At 58.7% G+C, this 15,567-nt stretch overlaps 1 protein-coding gene across 2 annotated transcripts; it reads right to left on the minus strand.

Annotated features, from left to right (window-relative positions):
- Positions 1-53: 53 nt before the first annotated feature.
- Positions 54-15,320, minus strand: FHOD1 (formin homology 2 domain containing 1). Of its 2 annotated transcripts, XM_044922093.1 has the most exons (24): positions 15,120-15,320; positions 8,018-8,124; positions 7,580-7,644; positions 7,190-7,257; positions 7,011-7,116; positions 6,840-6,934; positions 6,466-6,577; positions 6,285-6,379; positions 6,036-6,179; positions 5,777-5,922; positions 5,462-5,677; positions 5,305-5,328; positions 4,862-4,915; positions 3,850-3,965; positions 3,161-3,765; positions 2,680-2,835; positions 2,294-2,476; positions 2,084-2,203; positions 1,845-2,006; positions 1,261-1,451; positions 976-1,168; positions 732-894; positions 456-656; positions 54-381 (listed from the first exon to the last, which is right to left on the minus strand). In XM_044922093.1, exons 1-24 carry the CDS (start codon positions 15,318-15,320, stop codon positions 299-301), a joined length of 3,606 nt encoding a protein of 1,201 aa, XP_044778028.1. In that variant the 3' UTR covers positions 54-298. The 2 variants fall into 2 exon arrangements, with proteins under 2 accessions (XP_044778028.1, XP_044778029.1); XM_044922094.1 differs by lacking the exons at positions 4,862-4,915; positions 5,305-5,328.
- Positions 15,321-15,567: the final 247 nt, after the last annotated feature.

Consider the following 15,567-nt stretch of genomic DNA (forward strand, 5'->3'; position numbering starts at 1 on the left):
CAAGTGTGGTGGGTACCTCGAAGGAAGGAAAATGCTCTTGGGTTGGCTAGGAAAACTTTATTATACTCCACGTATTCAGGGAGCTCATACAAGTACGTGTACACACACACACACACGCACAAACACGCACGCACGCACACAGGCACGCACAGCTAATACTGCTCAAGGCACTGTCCCCTGGGCACACAGTGGCCCTGGGGTTGAGAAGAGGCCCAAATTCTGCTGATCCCTCCTCACTCTCTGGTCTCTTGTACTGCAGACTGGGGCCCCGACAGGTAGGTGTCCTGGAGGCGGCGCCTTATACCTCCAGGCCAGTCCCCTTGCTCAGTCCCAGTGCCTGCACCAGGTCCTCTCCGAGCCCGCTCTTCAGTGTCCGTCTCACTGCAGGGACAGAGCAGGGTTGGAAGGGGGTTGATGGGATTAAGGCGGGTAGTGGGAATTTGGGGAGCACTCACAAGACTTGCGGTTGCCCCGGGAACGCTTGCGTTCCCGAGCAGCTAAGGCACGAGGACTGCTCTTCGTCACTGATTGCACCAGCAGGTCCATGATCTCATCTGAAGTGTCACTGGGTAAATTGGAGCCTGGGGGTTCTTCTGGGGGTGCAGTGGAGGATCCCATTGCTGTCGGCATGACTGGGGAGCCACTCTGGGCCATGCCTAAGGGAGACCAGATGGGGAAGTCAGGTCAAGGTGACCCCAAAGCCCATTGTTCCCAGTGGCCCCAGGTCCCACCTCTGCTGCGGCGGCCATGTGTCGTGTCCTCTGGCTTGCTGGTCAGCAGACTCTTCATGCTGGCGTGACTGTCGGCATCACCCCGCCCTGGCCCACTGCCCACAGCCACTGGGACAGATGGGTTGCTGGGGGCTTCCCCAGCCACACCTGAGAACTTCTCTGTCTGCAGAGGACAGAAGGATGAGCTGGGAGCGGGGGAAGGAAGCCACAGGGGGTGGCAGTCCAAACCAGGAAGGGTGCCCACCTCTGTGATCATGCGGCCCCGGGTCTTGTTGCGCTCACGGTACGTGGCACGCTTCTGCTGCTGCTGCAGCACCCGTTCCCGGCAAGTGCGGTACTCCAGTGCAAACTCGCGCAGCGTGTGGCAGAACTGCATGATGCGCACCTCGCGGGCCGCCGGGGCCGTGTACCCCAGGTACAACAGGAAGGCGTGGAACCTAAGCAGGCCGGGGTAGGGAGGGATGGTGAGTCCTGCGTGGGGTCTGAGCGATGGTGGTGGCGCTCCTGCCTCTCTGGCCCGTGTGCCCACCTGTTGCAGACACGGCGGTGCACCACCCGCAGCATGGCTACACGGCGGCCACACTGGGCCAAGAAGTGGGTGAGGCGGGCACGCAGGGCTGGGGCCAGCTCATGCTTGGCCAAGCTCCGTAGGCTCTCCTCAGCTGCCCGGCTCCGACGCTCCAACTGCCCCAGGTTCTCAGTCAGCTGCTCAAAGTCCACCTGGAAAAGCAGGGGGTATGCATGCTATCCCCCCACAGAAGGGCACCACCTGAGCTGCCTCTGCCAGGCCAGCCAGCTTGGGCCCTAGGGACCCAGCTAGCCAAGACCTGCCTCCTGCCCTCCAAAAGCTCACAGTCTAATGCCGGAGACAATGGGGAACAGGGAAGCTTTCTTGGGGGAAGTGGTGGCTAAATGGAGACCCAAAGACAGTAGGTGTGTGTAGCCAGGCCAGCAGAGGAAAGAGTGTTTCTGGCCAAGGACACAGCCCACGCAGACACCTAGCTGGGCACACTCTGGCACAATAGCCCAGACAGGGAGGGAGAGCCAGCCCCAGGAAGCAGCGCTCCCTCATTGCCGTGGCTGGTCTTAGCCAAGCCTCTGGCTGGCGCTAACCTTGGCACAGCGCGTCAGGGCAGGGATTTCGGAGTAGAGGTCCGAGGAATCAGGCCGGGTCTGGAGCACCAAGGAGCAGAGATGGTGCAGCAGTGACTGCCGGCGCACCGTGTCCTTCACCTCTGACACCTTCTCCAGGTAGCTCAGCTCGAAGCCGCTGCTCTGAAAGGACCCCATCTGAGCCTGGGCCTGGCTGGCTCCAGAGCCCTGGCCGCCAGCCCTTGTGCGCTCCTACTCACCTGGGAACCGTTGAGGAAGTTGCCCACAGCCAGGAGAGTGGCCAGGATGCAGCGGAAGGTGGCATTTTGTACCAGCTGTTCCATGCCCACTTTCAGGTCAAATAGTGGTTCTGCGATTTCCTGGAGTGGGAGATGAGGGACTCTCAAACTACCTGGTCCTTGTGCTCACCTGCCCCCGTTCCTGCCCCGCCCCCCCCATAATCCAAGTACCCGCTCCATGCTGTCATAGTCCAGCTTGAAGGCCCAGAGTTGTAGGCGGGCGGCCAGGCCCCCAGTGGAGGCAAGGGTCATCAGGAAATTCTCAGCTGGGCCCAGGGGTACGTCAGGATTGGCCAGCTGGGCCTCCTCGATCTTCTGCCGCTCCTCCTCCGTGGGCATCATAGTCAGCAGTTTCTGAGGATGCAGCCACCACCCCACATAGTCCCCTCAGTCCTGGCCTGAGGCTTCAGGAGTTGGTTTGGACTCATCCCTAGGTCATCTGGGGGATCCCCAGGGTCTGGGGAGTGCTCTGTAGAAATACCAAGCCCGTGCCCACTGACCAAAGGAGAGGGCCAGACCTTCCACCTCCCTCCAATACCCCTAGCTGGTATCCCCACCTCAATGCCATCTTTGGTGACAGCAAACTCATCAAAGTTGAGCAGGGCAGCCTTAATGACATGCACAGGTGGCAGGGTGGTTAGGCCAATGTTGATGGCGTTGCTGCGCTTGGGGTCCAGCACTGTGGTCATTGTCCGGCGGCCCTCACCGGCTTTCTTTAAAGTTGGGGAGAAGAGTGGTATGAGATTGGGAAAGGAACTAGCTGGGGAAACAATATAAGACGGCACTCTTAAAGCCCCCTTTGAAATGGCCAGATGGTGCGGTCACCCCACAACCTGCGGTGGGATGTGTAAGGCTTTGGGATGAGCTGAGATTCTAGTTAGGGCTTTGCTGATACCTTGTTGAGAGACCTCAGACAAGACTCGGTGCCTTTCTTTGCCTCGGTTCCCCCATGTGGGAAATGGGTGGCAGTTCAGACCCTTAAGGTCTGACTGCCTCCTGCCTCCACTGGGGTTACCCTGCAGACGAGGGTGGATTTACCTTGGAAGGCAGCACGTCCTTGGCACGGGACTCAAACAGGTGTTCCAGCCGGGCTGTGTCCACCGCTACAGGTTCCAGTGAGGCCCATAGGGTGGGGCAAGGCCCAAAATGGCTCCCAGAGCCTCCATGGCCCCCAGCCAGCTTTAGCTCCCGCCAGAAGAGTTTTACTGTCTTCCTCTTGGTGGGGAGGGCTAGACCATCAGGTGCTGAGGGAGGAAGGGGGGCGGCTGGAGGTGGAGGTGGTGGGAGTGAGCCTTTGATGGGTGGGGGAGGTGGGGGCGGAGGAGGCAGGGGACCTCCAGAGAGCACAGGCAGTGGGGGTGGTGGGGGTGGGACCCCTTTCACAGCCTCCACAGCCTCCACATTCAGCATGTCCTCGTCTTCGTCCTCCCCCAGGTCTGAGAAGTCCAGGTCTCCAATGCAGAGCTTGGGTACACGGACAGGAAACTCCTGAATGGGCTCAGCCTTGGGGCTTGGTGGGGCCAGTGGCGCCTTGGGCTCTGGCTCAAGGCGCCGTTGGGCCCGGAGCAGACCTCGGGGGGCAGGGCTCTCAGGGGTTCTGGGTGCAGGGCCTGGTTCTGGGGAGCCACATAGTTCCCGGGTATCTAGAAGAGAAGCGGCTGTCAGCATCATGCCCTCTGTGGAGCAAAAGGGCAACATGAGTGGATTCTGCCCACCCACCTACTCACCTGGGTGTCCATCGGCCTCATCAGGCATGGCCCCAGCCAATGTCTCTGCCCGGCCCTGGGCCAGTGCAGCCTGCTTCTCTGTTTCTGCTGCTGCCACATTCTCCAGGAACCGGGCTCTGGAGGGAAGCGCTCATCAGTGAGGGTGTCTGACACACCCCAGCCCAGGGTGGTGTACATGCCTTGCTGTGCCCTGGGCACTGCCCCAAACTGCAGGCACACACAGACACACAGGGAGCAGTCCATGCGCTGAGCAGACCCAGGACTTACCCCCCAAGGCCAGCCCCTGTTCAATCCTCCATATCTGGGGAGGGTCAATGCCAACCCAGCATCCCCAGTTCAACATATGGAGAGAAGTTCTGCTTAACATCTAACTTGCAACCTTGCTGCTGTTCATGTTCATTGTCTTGATTCTAGACAAGGACCCTCAAAGCAGGGGAAGGGGACAGCTGTCCCAGTGGGTACACCAGGCTGTCCCATGTCTGGCAGCTTCTGAGAGCTATGACCCATGCCTAGAAAAGGGCCCGGTAAACAACAGGCTTTAGCTTAAGAGTTTCATGCTTTACTGACTGAGCTACCACAACAGGCACTCAGTTTATGTTAAAATAATGAATGTGATCCAGTGTCTTTTTTTCAGCCCCTCCAGCTTCTGTTGGCCCTCAGTCCCTGCCCTTCCCTCAGTCCTAGGTTGCTCCTCTACCCCCACACCATATAGCACCCTGGATACCACCCCCCCCGCCCTATTCCTGGGAGACTGGGCCCCAGGTTGGGAGTCTGTGTCCTCATTTTTGGTTGAAGCTGTTAAGGTGTCACTGTTGAAGCACAGGGACCACTATGACCCCAATGAGCTGCTTCCCTTCCCCTTGGATAACAGAGGAGGCGTATGTCTGGGAGAGGAAGGGCCTGAGAGTCCCCCAGCTCTGGCTGCATGAGGCACATGGAACCCCCGCTGGGGGGAAGCATTGCTGAAGCCCTGAGCACATGGCGAGCCTGGCAGGCTGGCCTCTGTACTTACTCCAGCCTGGCCTGCTCAGTAGGGGACTGAGGGACAGGTGGGCTCTCTGGGGCCCTGGGTGGGGGGGGATGAGAGGAAGAGATGGTAATTGTGGTGCCCGCTCCACTCCAAAGCCCAGCAGCTCGTACCCACACAGAGCTGGGCAGTAGTACCAGGGGTTCCTTCCCAGCCCCAGTGGGAAGGGGAGGCGTGGAGGAGGCAGGACGTGAGGAAACTGGAAATGGAGGGGAGAGACGGACATGAAGCAGGACAGGGTGCAGTAGGAGACAAAGACGGAGCAGAACAAGAGAGTCAAGAGATAGGGGCAGAGAAACAAAGAAGGGGGGCAAGGGAATAGATGACAAAGGGGCAAGGACAGGCAGAATGCCAGAAAGAGATGAAGACAAGCAGCAGGAGGAAGAGGTCCAGTCAGAGCAGAACCCCACCCCCCAGCAGTCACTTACCAAACAGGAGCAGTTTGGTGAAGTCTGGAAAGAAAGAGAAAGCACGCGTTTGGGCAGAGGAGTTTGGGCAGAGGAGGCGGAGGGCCTGTGGAGGGGCTCAGAGTGGAGGGACAGCTGGAGAGAGGACTCTAGGGGCAGCCTCTATCTCCCTACTTACTTGTAGATGCTCCTCTCGCTGGAGCTGTCGGCCGAGGGCCCCACGGAGATGGCAGGAAAGAGGTTCACCGAGGTACAGAGGCCAGAAGCTGGGCTCATGGGGCTGGGAGCCAGGCCGGTCGACAGGGCCGGGCCAGCGGAGTAGGTGGAGATTACCGTTGAGGCGGGGTCCGCGGGGCTTGAGGCGGGGCCTGTCGGCGAGGCGGGGCCTGTGCGGCTAGAGGCAGGGCCTGCAGGGCTGGAGGCGGGGCCTGTTAACGGACAAGGCCACTGCAGGCGGATCCACCCCTCCTCTTGTGCAAAGGCAAGTTCTTACCCAGGCTCGGAGGAGCGAAGAGGGCAGCCCCCGCCTTCTAGAGACCGGCGGCTCCTCTTGCCCTCCTCCGAAGAGGGCTTTCTGCGTTCCCGCCGCCCACCTGCAGCGGCTTCCTCAATGTCTCCATCCTCCAACCGCAGGGCATTCTAGTGGAGGTGTACCCAGATCTAAGCCGCTGAGACTCGCACAGGTAGGGTGGGGTGCTGGGGAACTGCGCCTCTTCCCTCCCTTCCAGTCCCGCCCAGATGGCCCAGCCTACCTCATAGAGCACAAGCTGTGTGCGCAGATCGAAATCAGTGCCCGAGGTGCCCAAGTGGCGCTGGACCAGAGCCTCCATGCCCTGCTGCTCCAGCGCATCTGTCACATCATAGAAGGAGTCCTGGTCCGGAAGTGCTGCCAGTGTCTAGAGGGTGGGGATGGGAGGGCGAGGCCAAGGCTGACTGGGGTTAGGAGCCTTAGGGGCCCAGAATTGGCAGCTGGTTCTCCCCCCTTCTCAGGGCACCCCCACCTTGTTGATGAGGGTGACTGTGTACACCAACAACTCAGGGTCAGCGCCATTCTTCTCCTCTAGGATGGACACCAGATTGGCCCAAGGAAGAGAGCCTGACACACAGAAAGGGGACCGATCATGCAGGGACAGGTAGGAGAGAGGGCTCTGAATGGTGGGGGAGGAAGGGACAGTCTCTCACCTGTGGAGCTGGCCACAAAGTTGACTGCGCGGATAAACAGCGGTGCGTTGTGCTCAGAGTATTCCACAAACACCAGCAGCAGCTTCAGGGCCGTTTTCACCACCAGGCGGGACTGGGGGAGGGGTCACCACATATGAGTGGGGCTTGGGCCAGACTTGTGCTAGCTCCTGCTGGGGAGGGGTAAGGGCTCCTGGGGCTGGACCCAGAGAGGAGAGTCTAGGCAGAAAGGCCCTGGCCCCGGGCCCAGGTGTTGGAGGGCCTCCTAGGCTTAGAGGAGCCTGTCTCACTCATTCCAGCCCACTGTGAAGAAGAGCCGACAGAGGTCAGTGCGAGGCAGTGGGGAAGGGTGCATGGCTGTGCGGAGGCCCACTTACCACACTGGCGCACAGTGTGTACAGCCACTGCAGAGTCTCACTGTGGGCCACCACCCCCAGCATCCCATCCACAAACAGCATCAGCTGGCCTAGTGCTGGGGACACAGGGACAAGAAGAGGTCAGAAAGGGGTCGCTGAAGGCAGGGGTCATGGGGGAGGGATGGGGCTGACCTCGGAGGATGTAGCTCTGGTAGTTGTGGTCAGCAGCAGCACCCACACGGATCAGGCAACTCAGCCCCTCTGAGTGCACAAATTCGGGCACCAGGTCCTTGTCCTCCTGGGGACACCACGGGGGACTGTAAGCAGGGCTCAGGCTGGACGCCCACCCCCAGCCCACTTCTGGGCCTCACCTGGAAGATCTGCTTTAGTGAGAAGAGAGAGCGGCGCAGCTCAGGGCCACTGGAGCCATACAACTTTTCTGCAAGGGGTAGGTGGGCACGGAGAGCTCAAGGGGGCACAGACACCCTCCTCTACTGGGACACAATCCCCCACCAAAGAATATTCTAGCACTCTTGAACCCCCAACCTCCTCCTCCACTCCCTGACTCTGGGCAACCCCCATCGCGGTTTAGCTGCAGCATCAGCCCTGGCCCTGGGAAGAGAGGTCAGGATAGGAATGGGGAGGGCCACGCATCCTGTCTCCCATGTGCCTTGTTCACTGTCCAGCACAGGCCTGAAAGAAACTGAGCCAGCACGGGTGGGGAGGGGGATTCCTGGACTCCAATGCCCTCATACACTTACCCAAGATGGCATTGACCCTCACAGAGAGTTGAGTACGCAGGATGAGTGTAGGCTTCCGCCCTTTGCTGGAATCAAGCAGCCTAGTCAGCAGTTTCCAGGTCATTCCTCAGAGTCCCTGCCCCCACACCAGGGCAGCTAAAGACCACCCCACATGCCAACACTGGCCCAACTCCTTCCTCCCCAACAAGAGGGTTTGTGCAAACATAGGTATCTCAGGGTATGTGCAAGAGCCCCCCATCCACACCACACACACATCCCGGGCATCAGGTAACACTGGCCAGGCCTTGGGATTCCCCTGGCACAGTCCCCTGGGGTGGCAGGAGGTAACCCACAGCCTAGGCTAGAGATCAGGTGTCTTGCCTGCTGACACCTGAGCCAGCCCCTGGTGGAAGCAAGGGTGGGGGCCAGCCTTGCCTTCCTGGTCCCATCAGCTCTGACCTGATCTCTTCATAGAAGCCCTCCAGCATCTCCCGCTGCTCTTCCAGAGACAGCTCAGGGTCCAGGTAGTATCCGGAGGGAGACACTTGCAGGGCACAGTCCTCCAGCTGGGGGAAAGAGGTGGCAGGGGTATGTACGGAGACCCCATGCCCTCCCACCTCCCACTCAGAGAGCTGGCAGAGTGGCATACCACGGGGTGTGCGCTGCCGCGACGCATTCCGTCGGCAGCCGTCTCTCCCAGGCCTACTATGTGCAGTGCCCACGCACTCCAGGGGCCAGGCTTTCTTGCCCTTTGTACGTGCTATGTCTTCCAGCTAACACCTACCCATTCTGTAGGTTTCAGATCAGGTAATGGTTTTTTGGAATGCTCTCCTGGACTCCTCTAGCCAATGCTACGCGACCCATTCCACCCCATGTGTGTAGCTCCCATTTGTGAGGCCTTCCACACAGCGTGATAATGTCCCATACACTACTCTTCTTCCCCAATAACCATAAGTTCTCTGGGTTCAGGCACCATGTCTGTCTTGCCCCATGCTGTATCTGCAGAGCCTAGCACAGCTTTTGGCTCACAGTAAGTGCTCACTAAACACTGTTGAGCTAATGAACATGAATAAGGAAGGGGAATAAAGATGGGCAGGAGCTCCTGCTTTTGAGGAAGTTCACAGCCCTGGGGGTGATAAGCTGCATCCACAAAGCAGTCAAGCCCAGGGAGAACGTGTTAACGAATGCTGGTGCAAACCCAGCTGGGAGGGGGGTGTGTGTGTGTGTGCGTGTGAACCCAGCTGGGAGGGGTGTGTGTGTGTGTGTGTGTGTGCTGTCTCCCTGAATTGAGACCGTGAGGACCTTTGGGTAATCCATAGGCTGTCAGTCCCTCTAGGCCTAAGGGTCTTTGCCCTGCCCTGAGTGAGCTGGGCCTCAGAGGCCTCCAGGTTGAAAACCAGGTTTTAGGGTCTGACTCCATCAGTCTGCACTGGGTCCCTGAAACCTGCATTGTACAAGGCACACGTTCTATCCACTTGTCTGCTTCCCATGTATCCCCACCACGCCTCCAGCCTGGCTCCCGTCCACCATCACCAGGCGTCACACTGGCCTCTTAAGAAGTACCTGTAGAGAGGCCCTAGTGGAGTGACTCCAGAGTCTGAGGGCGGCACTGTGCCTCTTCGAGACACCTCCCCCGTAGCACAGAGCCAGTATGCAGGGCTCAACAAAGTCCCCTTGAATTGAGTGGGCCTGCTCCTTGACGTACCATGGCCCAGGGAGAGCCCACCTCTGGAGAAGCAGGGTGTTTTCCGGCTTCCCTCTTACTGGGGAAGTCAATCCCATCATTCGTCCTGCTGTTCTGCCAGCCCTGCCCTGCCCTGGGCCCAGTCCAAGGGCTTCCAGCTGCATTTGGTCCCCTGGGGGGGGGAAGGGAGTCCAGCTCCTGCCCCTACCCCTGTTTCTGCTTTGCACCCCTGCTCATGCCTGAGAGCCTGACCCACCTCCTTCCTGGCAGTTCAGCCTTGAGGCCCTTGGGTGACACCCCCTCTCCTCCTGCCCCCCTCCCCCACCCTGTCTCGCCTGGGACATGGGACACAGGACAAACACTCCAGCCTGTTCTCTGTCCCACTTCCTGCCTGGCTGCCTGCCCTCCCTTGGGCGCCTTGGGCGGGCCTGGCCTCTCTCCCCTCCCTGGGAGCAGAGTCATCTTCTCCAGGGCCTAACAGGAACAGGCCTGAGATGCGGAGGCAAGGCCTCAGAGCTGGGGTACTCCGTCTTGGGCCAGCTCAGCTGAGGGCAGCCCCACATTCCTCCTGATCCCTCTTCCCACATGATGACTCAGCAGCCTGCCTACCCCACCCGCATCCAGGCACAGCTGCATCTCCTTCCACCTTGGACTAGAGGATTCTGGGACCCTAGAGAAACATCTCCACACACACTGCCCTAGCCCCAGAGCAACACATTCCTTCAGGGATCCCCCAGATCACACATACATAGACTAGCTCACTCATTCAAACATTCATGCATCAGGCTGGTTTTAGGTGCTGAAGACATAGTGGGGAAGAAGATACTGCTTCTGCTTTTCCTGCCTTCCAGCCCGGCTGGGGAGGCAGGCAGGCTCGCCTCAGAAAAAGGCCACAAATACATGTAGAAGTACAAGGGTCATGAGTGTTAAGCAAGGAGAGGAGTGGAGTGCTGTAAAGCTGAACACTGGAGGGGTGATCAGATTAAACCTGGTATGTACTTCCACACCCAGGTTCATGGTCTGTGGTATACATATATGCTCTGCTGGAGCACAGGTTCAAGAAGCACATCCCCAGAAAGCTCGGCTCCAGCAGGCTCTCTTCCCCTCCTGCAAGCACGCTTGTGTGCTCTAATCCCAAGTGAGCAGAGAACGGCCCTCTCCTTCCAGAAGGCCTGCATGTATTTGGGGTAAGGTCCTGCAGGCCAAGTGCTCCATCATCCAGCCTCCTCAGATAAGCAGGTTTAACCTCTTTCCCTCCATGGTGGCAGCAGTGGCCTCCCTAGAGGAGTCCTGAGGTAACAGTCAGCCCAAAGCCTCCAGGATGGTACCCCCCAACCCAGCTGCCTGTCCTGGGTGGAGATGGGGGAGGGTGGGCTAAGGTAGCAAAGAACAGAGACTTCCTGCCAGCTGGGTGGTGTTTGTCCCTCACACCCCTGGCCCCTTGCTCGGGTCACCCTTCTGAGAGCCAAACCTCTGGGGCTTGTTTCTCACACCCTGGGGCTGGGCCAGGCCAGAATAAGCCTGCTGACAGTGCTGAGGGTCAGCACAGGGCCCGTGTAGGCCCACATCCTTGACTCCCTCCTGGTTCTTGTCTTGCACGCTTCTCTGTGTCCGTTTTGGAGTACAGTCCTCTCCATTCTTCCCAGGCTCAGCCCCTCCCTTCAGCATCCAGCCCACTTTTCTCTTGGTTCTCTGGGCTCAGGCTCTTCTGACAGCCTAAACCAACTCATTACATATGGCTTTAAATGCAGGGCCAAACTTAGGGGACCATGGTGTCTACTCCCCAATATTTTTCATAACTGCAAATCAGGAGAGAATGAACACACCAGGGGCAGGGAAAGAAGATGGAGAAGAGGGCAGAATTATATGCTGAAGGACTCCCGTTTTAGGAAATAATTTTGCTAACTGCTTTTTTTTTCTTTTGCTGTCCTCTAAACCCTATACCCTTGAGACACCTGGCTGGCTCATTTGGAGAGCATGCAACTCTTGATCTTGGGGTCGTGAGTTCAAGCTCCACGTTGGGTGTAGAGGTTACTTAAACAAACAAACAAACAAATATATAAACTTTAAACATGACACCCTCCTTCTACTGTTATCTTGGGTTTCCAACTAGACCATGACTTCCTGGATGAGACACCATGGATGGACCTTGAGGAGCGAAACCCATAATAGTTATGCCTCCCCTGTGTCACATACCAGGTTGCCTAGTTGTCTGATTCTCCTGCTATTCCCTTTTTTTTTTTTAAGTTTTATTTACGTAAGCAATCTCTGCGCCCAAATTGGGGCTCAAACCCACAACCCTGAGATCAAGAGTCAAATGCTCTACCAACTGAGCCAGCCAGGTGCCCCTCTCCTGACAATCCTTTCACAGGTGAGGAAACCAAGGCTCAGAAACTCAGTGAATATGCCCCAGGCTGCACAACCAGGAATGGAACCAGGGCTAACTGACCTACATCTTGGGTGGATGGACTTTGGAAGTGCTCCAGGGAACCCTGGAGGGGAGGTGGGGGGGGAGGGCTGGAGCATGAAGTGTTGCCAAGGGCTGAAGACCACCCCTCAGCTTTCTGGACTCAGCAAATACCCTGAACTGGTCCTCCAAGTTGTAGCAAGGGAACACAAATGAACACATACACATCATACACGCCAAGGTAACAATGCCTACATCTGTAAGGATCTAGGTCCTGCGGTCCCTCACCAGGCTGCATCCCAGCCTGACCCCAGAATGACCAGTAAATTGGACATGGATGGTGGCCCCAGAGAAAGCTGGGAGAAGGCCATAACTCATGTCCACATCCCAAACTTCTAGTCTCCCCAAAAGACCTCCATATCAGGGAAATAAAGGGCTCAGTTCATCACCAGAGCACCCCATCTTACCCTTAAACCTCCTCTGGGATCCCTCCAGTTGGTCCCTGTCCCAGCAGATCAGGTTCACACTTTAGCCCCCTTGCCACAACTGCTCCTGAGAGGTAAACTGAGGCTGGAGTAGGGAGGGTGCAAGGTCAAGAAACATCCCAGGACAGTGCCATCCCTGTCCTCCTCTAATCTTTAGCCACAGCTGGGGAAACAGTTACTGGTGACAGACGGATTTCTAGGGATATCCCTGCTGCTAGAAGTAGGGGGCTCCTCGGGCCTTTGCATCAGGGTCAGAGCAGGACTCAGGTCTCTGTGCCCAGAGCCCAGGGAGAAGTCAATGCTATCTCACACGTGGCAGGCCCTTTACGTGTCAGACAGGGGCTCCTGAGGCACTGCCCAGAAGACCAAAATGTAGCAGAGCTCTGGGTAAAGAGATGAAATGCAGGGCCAGAGGGTCAGGTTCTCCCCTGGACAGGGGCAGGTCCCTGGGCTGGGAGAGGCTTGTGCACAGAGGGAAGACAGATATTCCTAATATTCCCCTGGGGACACCAGGCATGGCCCAAGGCACAGCCAGGACCCTCCCCACCCCCCTCACCCCTCCCACTCCCACCCAAGGCCAGGAGATGAGTCAGAGGCTGTGGCAAGGAGCTTCCTCCTAGACTAGGAGGAAATGAGCAAGGCCTTCTCAGATCTGAAAGCTCTAAACGGTTTAAAAAGGAAGCCCCCAGGGGAACTCTAGTGGCTAGGCCCAGCCCAATGGGGTATGTGGGGTGGAGCTCCAGAGTGAAAGTAGGCTGGACCTTCCTAAATTCCCAGGGAGGGAGCAGGGTCTGCAGGGATGATGAAGGTCAGTGCCCAGAGTGGGAGGGCAGATGTCATCACTTGTCTGTGTCCTGTTCCTCTACTGGACAGATGTACAGAGGATAACGTATTGAGTGGTGATCCCCTCCTTCTTATTTCTGCTCTAGGCCTGGGATGGGAATGCCTGGGTTTCTGGGCCACCTCTCCCCTCTATAGGGCTATGTAGGCAGGCTTGAGTCATGTCTGTGCCCCTGGGGCAAACACTTATAGGAGGAGGGGAGGGACGAGCTGTTGACATTTCCTGCAAGGAGGAGCCCTGCTCCCCCTCTCTCAGCCCTCTGATGTCCCTGCCCCTATCCTATTCTCAGCCCTTCTTCCTCCAGCCTTCTATTCTGGGGCTGTGGTCACAGTTTATATTTGGGATGAGCACATCACAGTGTATCTGACCATTCCTAGCACAGCTGCCAGCCCCAGGGAATCCTGGCTACAGGCACAGTGGTAACTCAGTGTGCCCACCAGCATATCCTGCCTGTGGGGGATATGGTAGTCCTGAGGTACACCAAGTGGGAGATCCTAAAGGTGGGGAGACCAGGAATGTCTGAGCTGGGGCGTACTTAACACTTAACACATTCTCCATCTGAGCTCTGTAGTCTTTAGCTAAGGAGTACAGAGCACCCGGTGCAGCAGGGAGATGGGTCCCTAAATGAGGGGAAGAAGAGGGGTTGTTCTTTTCTGTTGCTGACCTCCCAAATCTGCCCCTAATTGGGAAGAGGGCTGTTAGGGCTAAGTCCTGTCCTAGAGTGGGGGGTGGGAGGAATACTATGTTCTCTGTAATGCACCAGGCTTGTTTCAGCACCAGGAGTTCCAGGAGCCTGAAGGCAGGAACCTAGACTCGGTTCAACACCCCTCTCCAGCGCCCAACCTGAATTGAAGGTGGCCTCGGGATGGACGTGCTCTTTCCAGGCCCACCTCAGACTGCCCCTTTGAACAGGGCAGGACAAAAGGGGTTGCATCAAAACACTAAAGTGGGCAGTGTACTACAACCTTCAAGCCGTGGCCTTGAAGCCGGGGCTCTGCCCGGACACGCGCCACTCCCCCCGCCAGTAATCTCACTAACTCTCCCGCCCGCGCTCAGAGGCGGGGCTGGCCTGCAGAGCGAGGAATGCAGGCTGGGGGCCCGGCGCCCGGGGCACATTCCAGGGGAGACCCCGGGCCTAGGGGGCAAGTTTGCGTAACTCGCCCCCCAGCTAAGGCTGGCAGCAGGGGAGGGCACCCCCGCCAACTCTCTCTTTTTCCTCACCACTCGGTGTGTACTGGCTGGCGGGGAACCCTGGGGGGTGGTAGTGCGCCTCCCAGAGTCCTGGTCCGGAAACCCAGCGCGCCGGAAAGCGCTGCCTGCGGGGGGCTGAGCGCAGGGAGCCGGAGGGGAGGTAGAGCCAACCATCTGGAAAAGGGCCTCTCCCAGCACTGTGCACGAGTCGGCTCCGGGACGCAGGCAAACTAGGGCAGGCTGGCGGTTTAAAATTAGCCCGGCCCCCCCCTCCCTTCTAGCAGTGGGCGGGCTGCGGCGGGAGTACGGGATGGTGGGGGCGGTGACTCAAAAGGCTTTTCCACCAGTGCAGCCACCAGCTCTCGGCGTGTCCCGGGCCGGACCGCTTCCCGGAGACTCACCTCACCCCGAGAAGTCTCTCTTCTACTGGCACTCCCAAGCGGGGCCCGCACCTACCGAGGCAACACTCCATCCGGCAGGACCTAATCCAGCCTCCAGAAACCGCTCGAGGCCTTGGCCGCCCCAGTGGCCCGCCCCGGGTCCGCCCCTCCTTTTGGTCCCGCCCCACCTCACCTGAAGCAGGTGGAAGCTGGTGCTTCCCCAGCTCCAACTTTTATAGTCCGCTACCACGCAAACATCTACCGTCACCTTATCCAGATCGGTTACCCAGGCAGATAGGCAGCGAGTGGACCCCGAACATCTCCCCAGGTGGGCCTCACTTCGAGGGGGCAGCCAGAGTGGCGCAGACCACAAATTCCCATCTCCCTTCTTCAGCTTCCCTCAACTTGAGAGGCGTCCCGCGAAAGCGAGGCAGCGTGGACCTTAAGTCCCCAGTCCAAGACTTTCCCGCAGAAGCGCACCCGCTCCAGCCTCTCCCCGAGGGATACCTCCCAAACGCTTTCATGGCGCCATGAACCTTTGATCGCCCCCAATCTTTCTCCGGACCCCCTCACCTTCAGCGGCGCCGCCAGCAGGCGGTGCAGCGCGGGTATCTGCGCACCCAGGGGCAGTGCCCCGTCTAGGCTGCAGGTGGGGGCCCGGCGCGGCTCCGGGAAGTTGGCACATGCGAAGGGGTCGGTGTCCTCCAAGTACTGCACCCGCACGGTCACCACTGATACCGGGTCCCCGTCTCCGCGGTCTTCCTTGCCCGCCATCGTTTGTCACTGGCTCGCGCCGCGCGCCTCCGGGAGAGTCCCGGCCCCTCCGCGGCGTCTACTCAACTAGCTCCGCTGTCTGGGCCGAGTCTGACCGGACGCTGCTGGAGAGGGGCGGGGCCAGGCGGAGGCGGGGCCGAGGAAGGGGGTGGAGCCAAGAGTAGTCCCTGAAAGCGCCGGGAGGGGCAACCACTGCTGGGGGCGGGGCTTGCCGCCAGCCACTCAGAGGGCGCGATCGTGATCCCGT

The sequence above is a fragment of the Neomonachus schauinslandi genome, chromosome 16 (assembly GCF_002201575.2).
Source record: "Neomonachus schauinslandi chromosome 16, ASM220157v2, whole genome shotgun sequence".
NCBI classification, from domain to species: domain Eukaryota; kingdom Metazoa; phylum Chordata; class Mammalia; order Carnivora; family Phocidae; genus Neomonachus; species Neomonachus schauinslandi.

Bases quoted from the DNA above. Each gene is read 5' to 3' on its own strand.
- FHOD1 (XM_044922093.1), bottom strand. From the start codon at position 15,320: ATGGCGGGCAAGGAAGACCGCGGAGACGGGGACCCGGTATCAGTGGTG. The intron at 6,935-7,010 runs GTCAGCCCCATC...CTGTGTCCCCAG, and splicing joins CCAGAGCTACATCCTCCGAG to CACTAGGCCAGCTGATGCTG. The intron at 6,380-6,465 runs GTGAGAGACTGT...TCTGTGTGTCAG, and splicing joins CTTTGTGGCCAGCTCCACAG to GCTCTCTTCCTTGGGCCAAT.